The sequence below is a fragment of the Mandrillus leucophaeus genome, unplaced genomic scaffold, assembly GCF_000951045.1.
Source record: "Mandrillus leucophaeus isolate KB7577 unplaced genomic scaffold, Mleu.le_1.0 Scaffold820, whole genome shotgun sequence".
Lineage (NCBI taxonomy): Eukaryota > Metazoa > Chordata > Mammalia > Primates > Cercopithecidae > Mandrillus > Mandrillus leucophaeus.
Window position 1 is genome coordinate 218,765 of NW_012108920.1, and position 10,802 is coordinate 229,566.

Below are 10,802 nucleotides of genomic sequence, written 5' to 3' on the forward strand. Positions count from 1 at the left end.
AAATATTTAAACAAGCAGAACAGCTGCATTCCTTCAACCAGAAGGGTAGCTCAACCAACGAGCTACCCTTAGAATGCAGTGAAGTCTGCTATACCTCACTTCACCTCATTGGTACTGTGGCCTCTGTTCTGTTCCTTTTCAGTCCCTGTATATTTAAACTGATAGTAAACTTTGTGTCCTCATTTTGTATAACAGCAGCAATACCAGCTCCTTTGAGCAACCTCAGGTGACCCAAAAACTTATTTGAACTCAGGACCCTGAGAGTTTCACTCCTCTAACTTTAGTAGCCTCACTGCTCCCTGTCAGCATGAAGTAAATAGAGAAGAATGACCTTCATCCCTAACCCCTCAAGAATGAGGGGTGGGATGTTTCGGGGGGGTTTGTAACTGCATCCAACCCAATCTGGCTTAGCTTTTGTGTGTGTGCATGTGTGTCTGTGTGTGTGTGTGTGTGTGTATGTATGTGAAAGAGTCTTGCTCTGTCAACCAGGCTGGAGTACAATGGTGTGATCACAGCTCACTGCAGCCTTGACCTTCTAGGCTGAAGTGATCCTCCCACCTTAACCTCCCAAGTAGCTGGGATTACATGTGTGTGTCAGCATGACGAGCTAATTTTTTAAATTTTTTTTGTAGAAATAGGGTTTTGCCACATTGCCCAGGCTGGTCTTGAATTCCTGGGCTCAAGCAATCCTCCCACCTCAGCCTCCCAAAGTGCTGGGATTATAGGTGTGAGCCATGGTGCCCATCCTGGCTCAACTTTTATGTAACAAAGTTGTGAGTTGTTTTTCAGTTGCCGTGGTCCTCAGGTTGAATTTGAAGGTCATTTAACCTGACTGTGTCCAGATGAACCAGGTATGCAGCTCACAACTAGTTGCTGTAAAACAGCCTACCCCTGCCTGGCGTGGTGGTTCACATCTATAATCTCAGCACTTTGGGAGGCCGAGGTGGGTGGATTACCTGAGGTCGGGAGTTTGAGACCAGCCTGACCAACATGGAGAAACCTCGTCTCTACTAAAAATACAAAATTAGCCAGGCATGGTGGCACATGCCTGTAATCCCAGCTACTAGGGAGGCTGAGGCAGGAGAATCACTTGAATCTGAGAGGCAGAGATTGTGGTGAGTCGAGATCATGCCATTGCACTCCAGCCTGGGCAACAAGAGCGATACTCCATCTCAAAAACCAAAACCAAAACCAAAAAAAAAACAGCCTGCCCCCTTCCATCAGCTCTAATCAATAACTCACATCTGTTCCCTTGGTTACCTGCAACCATTGTTCCCCTAAAACTGCATGTCTCACACTCTTCACCACTGTACCTCATGCCCACCTTCCCTTCCATATTTAGAACAATATTTACAAATAGCCAATCAGGTCAGCTCAGATTGTGTAGTCTGACCCCAGCCCATGGGGGAGTGACATAGAGGTAAGGACTATGTGTCAGAGATAAAAAACCCTTGCTCTCCTTTGTTTGATGTGCTCTTACGATCTTGATTGATGCGACTGGCACACTTCTGCAGAAGTAAATTGCCTTGCTGAGAAAACTTTTGTCTGAGTGCTGGTTTCACTTTGCGGCACCAAGCATTTATTCCTAGAGCATTTTTGTATCCAACATTTCTGGGGGTTCCTCTGGAATCCCCTTTCTCCTTTGGGAAGGGGTCTTTGGTCACCCCACCCAGGGGAGATGTGTCCCACTGCCCCGTTGTGGTGGCCTCAGGGATGGAAGGTCGAGACCCACCCGTTTGGATGAATAAACCCGGACTCCCAGCAATGTGGGGAGGAAAGGCTTGCAATACTGTGGTGACCAGGTAAACTCTGTGCATAGACCAAGGTAGGAAATGTCACAGGGGTGACAAAGTACTTCCTTGGTGGTCAGGGGAGGTCAGGGCATTCTGGAGGTTGAAAGTGTGAACAAGCACTACTGCTGTGTGGAGTGAGTGAGTCTAATCTGCGGTTCTGTGGTCACCTCATATGGCTTAGGGTGGCCCTCCAGGGGTCCCCTCAGGGGTTTATACTGACCTGCCTTAATGCTAAGAGGGACCTGAAATATTCCTGCAAGGGAAGTGGCCAGAGTGGACAAAGTGAAAGAAGGATGCAAGGAGCTTTCAGCAGGTGGGGTTAAAGGATAGGCAAGACATCTCTAATATGTGAGAATTGAGCCTTAGTAAAGCTTCCAGTGAAGGATAGGCAAGATACCCCCTAATATGAGGAGCTGAGCCATAGGGAACCCCCAAAATTGGCAAGAAATCCTTAATATGAAGGGTTGAGCCACAGCAAGCCTCTGCTAGGCAAGAAATTCCTAATACAAGGGATTGCACCTAGCCAAGACCCAATATGGGAAATATTACAAGCAAAAAGGATAAGAATCTTAACAAAGATATACCACCTGATAGTCCCTAGATCTCATGAGAAAAAGATAAGAACAGTAACAAAGATATACCACCTGATAGCCCCTTAGGTCTCATGCTAAAATGTTGGAAAGATAAGAACTAAACATAAGAAAAAGCGACAAATGATAAAATACTGCTGTTCTATTTGGACTCAAAGACCTATCCTTAATGCCTCAATCTTCTGGCCAAAGTTTGGGTTGACTGAGGATATACTATGTCAACTTTTAATTCAACATGCGAATAATAAAAGCCCAGTTTCTAAAGAAGAACTGGACTATGCTCTTTGTTGGAGCATAAGACCTCTTTGTTGGAGGCAAAGACCATCAGGGGTCTTTTCCCTTATGCACCTGCCCCTACTGTAAAGACAGTGAAGAAAGGGGCTCAGGGGATCCTGGCAAAGAGAACAGCACACAGGATCCCCTAGACCATCCTCCACCTAATATCCCTAAACCTTCCCCTAGTCCCCCACCTAGTATCCCCTACCCTTCCCCTCAGGCCCTGCATAAGTCCCCTTCCCTGAAAGGACACCAAGCTCCTGATTCGCCAGATGGCTTTTGCTGGGCTAGCAACATCAAAGATCCGCCACAACATGTTGTTGGCATTATCCGGCTCATAGTGCCCCCGCCATGAGAGGCAAACCCCATGCTCCTGCCCCCCGGCTGGCCCAGAGTCCCGGCACCATATCGACAGTGGCTCTGTGGGACACGCGGGCCAGGCCACAGCCTATGCCCCAAGCAGACACCTGCCTTACTTTTGCCAGGGCCAAGTAGTACAGGGCTTCAGCCATGGCTCTAAGCAACTAGGCATCCCTGCAGCTAAGTTTCCTAAGCAAGTAATAGATAATCTTTCAGCTGATATATCCACTAGCATTTATTGTGGTCAGGCCAGTGTTAAAGGTAAAAATAGCCACCAGAAAAGAAATTTGATTCTTTAAAGTCACTTGTATTAAAATGTACCACCAGAAAAGTATTACATGTGTATAAGTATGAGGCTCTTCTGTTAAAAAGGATGATCTAACATTAGCTGCTGATAATTCACTTAACCTAGCAGGTTTCTTAACAAGAGATCCAAATCTAAAAAGAAAGCACACATGTTTAGATTTAACTAATTACCATACAAACATCTGGTCAAACTTAAGAGAAACCTGCTTCGAGAGTGATTAAGGGATAAAGGACACAACAGGTGTTCAGTAATGAATAGAGAAGTTCCTAGAGAAATAAAGTGAAAAAGATTGTTTAATAATTAGTCCACCCAAATTTGTAAGCTGTTTGCACTTAGTCAAGCTTTAAAGTACCTGCAGGACCAGAAAAAGGAACCATCTATAGTGATCTATACTGATTCTAAATACGCCTTTACAGTAGCTCCTACATTTAGAAAATTTCAAACTGAATTAATAGTAAAGGTTAAAGCCTTGTTCATGAGGAGTTAATCACCCAAGTGTTAAATAACCGGTTACTGGAAAAGAAGAAATAGCTATTGTCCATGTCCCCAGGCACCAGAAAAGCCTGTCTTTCAAAATAACCTAGCAAATAAGATAAGTGGAACAGGCTGCCGTTTCTCCTATAGGCACTAAAGAGAACTCAGAGAAGTGTTATTCAAACCTCTTATGAAGGAAGTCCTATCCCACCTATATTGGGGGACTCATTAAAGACCCCAAGCTATGTATAGCACAAAGTTTAATTTATACCCTTAGCCAAGTTTGCCATAGATCAAATGTCTTCTATCCTCTTATTCCCCTAGTAAGAATCCAAACTACCTCTCAAAACAATCCACTGACAACATTCCTACATACTTGGCTTATCTTCCACTTTCTCTTCCTTCCCAGCTTAAAATTTTCCAGTACAGGCGCTGCCCCTAGAGTTCCCAGTACATCAACACCAGCCTGAGGAGCTGGCCTAGTTCTTCTAACCACTGAAACTGCCATCCAAACAGCAAGGAAACATGGAGCCGTCACACCTGAGTCAAGAAAGCACTGCCAACCCTGAAGTAGTGGGCCATTATCCAAGGGAAAAACCCCCTCAAACTAAGGTTAAGAAAAATTTAACTCTCTTTTATCTATACTATTACCCTTTCTTCTTTCCTCATTCTATTGCTGACCTTGTTATCAATGTAACTAAGCCAGACTCACCCCAAATCATTACCTTTGATGCTTGCCTTGTTATACTTGTTATACCTTGTGAGGAGGATGAACAATGGCAAAGGTATGTCTCTACTTTAGAAAAATACCTCTACTGCTTCAGAGAAGCCACTGACCCTGCACCTTGTTCATGGAGGGGGTAGCAAGGCACCCAAAGTTAGGAGATATGTTCTCAATGGGCAAATGTCATCCTGACTATCAGTGAACACGGTGGGACCTCCCCAGAAGGCTATACTGACCTAAAATCTTACCTCCACCTTACCAAAGGAACCACCACCTCTGACTGTCAACCTTACCATTGTAACCCAGTAACTATCCCTATTAACGCCCCTACCTCCACCAACCCTGCACCCCCTTTAGAACGTTTTTATGGCTTAGGAACAGAGGTCAATGGATACAACCCTATAGGCTTCTTTAAAATAACACTGTATTGGCCCCCCTTCTCCTTCTCCTTCTAAACCTTCTACCCTGCCCCAAAACCATGCCAAGGTAAATATTGTAGAAGTGAAGGCTCTAAGACAAACTCCAGCAGCTGCAACAGGGTATCAAGATGTAAATACCTGGTTGGAATGGATTCAATATTCCGCCCGCACATTGAACAAAAGCAATTGTTATGCTTCTGCACACAGCAGACCAGAGGCCCAGATTGTCCCCTTTCCACTAGGATGGTCCTTCAGTTGACCAGACAGCTCTTTTCCAGGATTCCACAGCCAGAGGCAACAAGTTGTGTTGCCTCTCTCTCTATCATATCCTGACGTTTAACACCCTGTGGGTCAGCCCTCGAGGGCCATCCAGCTTCCGTCTCCCAACATCAATTTCACCTCGTGTCTCACACGACGGGGAGAATTTGGTGTTCCTTGGAAGCTTAACAGGATGTAGTGAGCTCAAGCCCTTCCAAGAGTTTACTCATCAGTCTGCCCTTAGTCATCTTCAAGCGGATGTACAGTAGTATTGTGGTGAACCCTTACTGGACACTCTGCCAAGTAACTGGAGAAGCACTTGTGCTCTTGTCCAATTGGCTATCCCTTTCACCCTGGTATTTCATCAACCTGAGAAAGAAAAACTACAACACCAAAAAATAAGAGAAGCCCCTTATGGGTCCTTTGACTCTCAAGTTTACATGGATGTCATTAGGGTCCCCCAAGGAGTGCCTGACAGATTCAAAGCCCATGATCGAATAGCTGCCAGATTTGAATCCATATTTCCACAGGCAACTATTAATAAAATATAGCTTGGATAAATTACATCTATAATAATCAGCAGCGGTTTATTAATTACACGAGGGATGCTATCAAAGGAATAGCCGACCAATTAGGGCCTAATAGCCAAATGGCTTGGGAAAACAGAATAGCTCTAGACATGTTATTAGCTGAAAAAGGTGGAGTCTGTGTTATGATTAAGACCCAATGTTGTACCTTCATCCCAAACAACACTGCCCCCGACGGGAGCATAACAAAGCACTTACAAGGACTTACTGCTTTACCCAATGAATTAGCTAAAAATTCTGGAGTCAATGACCCTATTTCAGGATGACTAGGAAATTGGTTCAGTAAATGGAAAGGAATCATAGCCTCAATTCTTATGTCTCTTGCAATCGCAATAGGTGTACTCATTCTTGTTAGGTGTTGTGTCATACCATGCATCTGTGGGCTAATACAAAGGATTGTACAAACAGCACTTACTAAAGCCTCCCTTAGTTCTCCTCCACTTTATTCAAGTAAGCTTTTCCTTTTAGAAGATCAAATTGAACAGCAAAGCCAAGACATGTTAAAAAAGTTTGAAGAGAAAGAATCGTAAGAAAATTAAAAGGGAGGACTTGTAAGATACAATGAATTTCTCTGAGTTTCTCTTCAAAGATTTAGTCTGCTAACTTCCTTGTCCTTTGTTCTCAAACTCAACTTTCGGGTTCCTTCTTGCCCCTGGTTACTGTAAAACAGCCTACCCCTTTCCCATCAGCTCTAATCAATAACTCACATCTGTTCCCTTGGTTACCTGCACCTGTTGTTCCCCCAAAATTGCATGTCTTACATGGTTCACCACTGTACCTCACATCCCCCTTCCCTTCAATATTTAGAAAAATATTTGCAAATAGCCAATTGGATCAGCTCAGATTGTGCAGTCCAACCCCAGCCCATTGGAGTGACACAGAGGTAAGGACTATGCATCAGAGATAAAAACCTCCTGCTCTCCTTTGTTCAGTGTGCTCTTGCAATCTTGATTGACTTGACTGGCACCCTTCTGCAGAAGTAAATTGCCTTGCTGAGAAAACTTTTGCCTGAGTGCTGGTTTCACTTTGTGGCACCAAGCATTTATTCCTAGAGCATTTTTATATTCAACAGGCTGGGTGCTGGGGCTCACACCTGTAATCCCAGCACTGTAGGAGGCCCAGGTGGGCAGATCACCTGAGGTCAGGAATTCGAGACCAGCCTGGCCAACATGGGGAAGCCTGTCTCTACTAAAAGTACACAAATTAGCTGGGTGTGGTGGCACACCCCTGTAATCCCAGCTACTTGGGAGGCTGAGGCAGGAGAATCACTTGTACCTGGGAGGCAGAAGTTGCAGTGAGCTGGGATTGTGCCACTGCACTCCAGCCTGGGTGACAGAGTGAGACTCTGTCTCAGAAAAAAGACTTAAGGAAAAATCTGTTAGGAAACTGAATTGAAGGGAGGAAAAGCATTACCTCTTGCCTTTACCTCTTATAAAGTTTAGAATGCTGCCAATGGGAGGCGTGGATTAATTTCTTTTGAATAGTGCTTGGTTGCCCTTTGCCTATTGGCATCTCTAATCCTTTCATTCCTGGATCAAGTGATCCTGGATTGTGGGGACTTCTTAAGTGAACAGTGCAATGCTATGACAGCTACATAAAGGAACTAACTAGTAATCTTGGAGCATATAAATCAACAGGTAAAAAGGGCATAGCTTCTGCCAACTAACAAGTCTTGCCATCCTTTTTGACCAGGAGATTAGGTGTAAATCAAGGTTTTTAGAAGAAAGCATGCACTGTCACCAATGTTTCAGTCAACAATGGACCAAATATACAATGGTGTCCCCATAAGATTACAATGTCAGTGAGCCACCACACCTGTCATCCCAGCACTTTGGTAGGCAGAGATGGGTGGATCATTTGAGCCCAGGAGTTTGAGACCAGTCTGGGCAACATGGTGAAACCCTGTCTCTACAAAAAATACAAAATAAACCAGTCATGGTGATGCACACCATGGTGATGCACACACTACTACTTCCAAGTAGTCCCAGCTACTTGGAAGGCTGAGGTGAGAGACTCACCTGAGCCCAGGAAAGTCGAGGCTGCAGTGAGCTGTGATGGAGCTATTGCACTCCAACCAGGGCAACAGAGTGAGATCCTGTCAAAAAAAAAAAAAAACAAACTATAATACCATATTTTTACTGTAGTTTTTCTATGTTTAGACACAAAAACAATCATTGTGTGGGCTGAGTGGGCAGCCAATTGTGCAGTGTCGGGACTGATGGGTGAGCCAGTCCGGACCCCCATCCACTCACCCGCCACCTGTGGGCCACCTGAGGACTCTGACCCGGCTCCCACCGCCTGGAGCCGCCTGATGGATCAGGATTGGCTAGCTTGGGGCCACCAGCGCCAGAGGTGAGGCTGCCAGGAAGGGGTTGGGGGCACGTGAGCATCCCTCTCTGCCCTCGCCTCCTCCACTTCTCCACCCCAGCCCGCCATGACTCCCGGCAGTCTCCGGAGCCCGACGCGGACTTCTTGTGGTAGCCAGACGTTATCATCCTGTAATACAATGGAACCGTGTTCATCATTAATTTTTCCAAGCCCTTTATTATGCCGAACAAGCATTTAAAAAAATGGAAAACTATTTGAGACATAAACAGTTGTGCCATGTAATTGTTGCTGGTGATTGCGAATTCCAGCTCACAGACTGGTGCTCTCCTCTGGCTCAGACTATTTTGCTGCCATGTTTACTAATGATGTCACAGAAGCAAGACAAGAGGACATAAAAATGGAAGGTGTAGAACCAAATTCATCATGGTCCTTGATCCAGTATGCTTATACAAGCCACCTTGAATTAAAAGAAGATAATACTGAGTGCCTGCTATCTACAACTTGCCTTCTTTGGCTTTTGCAGGTTCTAAAAGCATGTTGTAAGTTTTTTTTGTTTGTTTGTTTTGAGACAGAGTCTCGCTCTGCCACCCAGGCTGGAGTGCAGTGGTGCAGATCTCAGCTCACTGCAACCTCCGCCTCCCAGGTTCAAGCAATTCTGCCTCAGCCTCGCGAGTAGCTGGGATTATAGGCACCTGCCACCACGACCAGGTAATTTTTTGTATTTTTAGTAGAGACGGGGTTTCACCATGTTAGCCAGGCTGGTCTCATGCACCACTAGCTTTCTACCCCCACGTCCTCATGCCCTCACCTGTTTACCCTCACATTCTCACCACCTGCTTCTTTGTTTGATTACCAATAAATAGTGTGGGCTCCCAGAGCTCCGGGCCTTTGCAGCCTCCAATCTAGCGCTGGCCTCCTGGACCCATTTTATGCACTTCTAACTTGTCTTTTCTTATTCCTTTGACCACACCGGACTTTGTAGCCCCCATGGCCTGGTGTTGGGCCTGATCACCCCAACATGTACACTGTGTGTACAGATGTCAAAAAGGAGAGGTGGCATAGGAGTAACGACCTGGAGCGGACTGCTGTATGCTATAGGGGAACACGATGCTCTCGCATCCAACTTGACTTCCAGACTCTCTGACCGTGTGGAGACATCTGATCCCAAAACAGATATGTGGACTACAGTAGAATCAGTGAGCATCAGCAGAGTGCAGTGGGGGTCTGTTTACTTGGTGATAAGTTATATGCCATTGGGAGGTATGATGGACAAGCATACCTGAATACGGTGGAGGCTTATGGTCCCCAGACCAATGAGTGGACCCAGGTTGCTCCACTGTGCCTAGGAAGAGCTGAAGCTTGTGTTGCGACTGTAAAATTATAATTTAGTGCTCTGTTTTCTACATGAAGACACTCTTCCTTTATTAATTTAGTACAGTTATTCTACTATCAATGGATACATTTTTAGCAAACATGCATTGCCACAATCCTGGGCACAAAGTGCCTGATCTCAAAGCGAAGATGGTAAAATCAGGGAGGAAGGAGTGGATGGACCAGGATTAATTGCTTTCATTTCTTAGTAAATGAAAACTGCAGCTGGTGGATTGTGAACATACATTCCTGACATAATATATTACGACAAATGCACTGCTCTGGCACATAGCCCAGTGCTAGCAGGGGATTTCATTTATTCAGTCAAACACATCTTACTCACATCCAGATTTATTTTCTTACAGTGCAAACACACCAGATGGAACTTCTAAAATGTTGCTTTCTGTAAGTTTATCATATATGAGTTGTAGTAATGTGTTTGTTTGCTTGTTTGTTTAACCACAACCACTATTTGAATGATATACAAAAGATAATATTATTTAGTGTTTTCAGAAACATTGGCATTGTGTGTGTGTTGGTTGTGGATTTTGTTTCTAAAATTGGCTTAGTCCAATAAATAAAGAAAAGCATTAAAGACTTAAAGTGATGATAACCAAATACAAACTTGATAAGATCTTTGAAGTCGATTTAAATATTCATTCCATCTAGACTCACCAAAAACTATACGTCAAGAAGTTGAAACATGATGTTTCACATTAAATTTAAGATCTGCAGCCAGGCGTAGTGACTCACACCTGTAATCCCAGCACTTTGAGAGGCCGAGGCGGGTGGATCATGAGGTCAGGAGTTGGAGACCAGCCTGGCCAACGTGGTGAAACCCTGTCTCTACTAAAAATACAAAAATTTGCCGGGCATGGTGGCGCACACCTGTAATCCTAGCTATTCAGGAGGCTGAGGCGGGAGAATTGCTTGAACCCGGGAGGCGGAGGTTGCCGTGAGCTGAGATCGTGCCACTGCACTCCAGCCTGAGTGACAGAGCGAGACTCCGTCTCAGGAAAAAATAAAAATAAAAAATAAATAAATTTAAGATATGCAAATGTATGTAGCGAAAATAAATGTTATATACCCTATAATGTTATTTCACCTAATTAGTACTTAACTATATGGATTTCTTTTATATTATAAAAGATGTTTAGATTTTGTCTTTTGATATTGACAAAATTGTTTGGATATTCTTATGTTCTCAAGTCAGCATCTGCCTCCCCTGCCTTATTTCTTTTGTTTTGCCACAGTTAACCCATTGTGCTTCTTTGCAATCAAACAGTTTGGGGAGGGGGGAGAAGGGGCTTTGGGG

General features: G+C 44.5%; 1 protein-coding gene across 1 annotated transcript in view; it reads right to left on the reverse strand.

The window, feature by feature from the left end:
• Positions 1–10,802, reverse strand: part of DDT (D-dopachrome tautomerase) — an 82,375-nt gene that overhangs the window by 6,159 nt on the left and 65,414 nt on the right. The window contains exon 3 of the mRNA XM_011967971.1: positions 7,807–7,883. Within this exon, the coding sequence (XP_011823361.1) occupies positions 7,807–7,883 (77 nt within the window). The remainder of the gene's footprint in view (positions 1–7,806; positions 7,884–10,802) is intronic.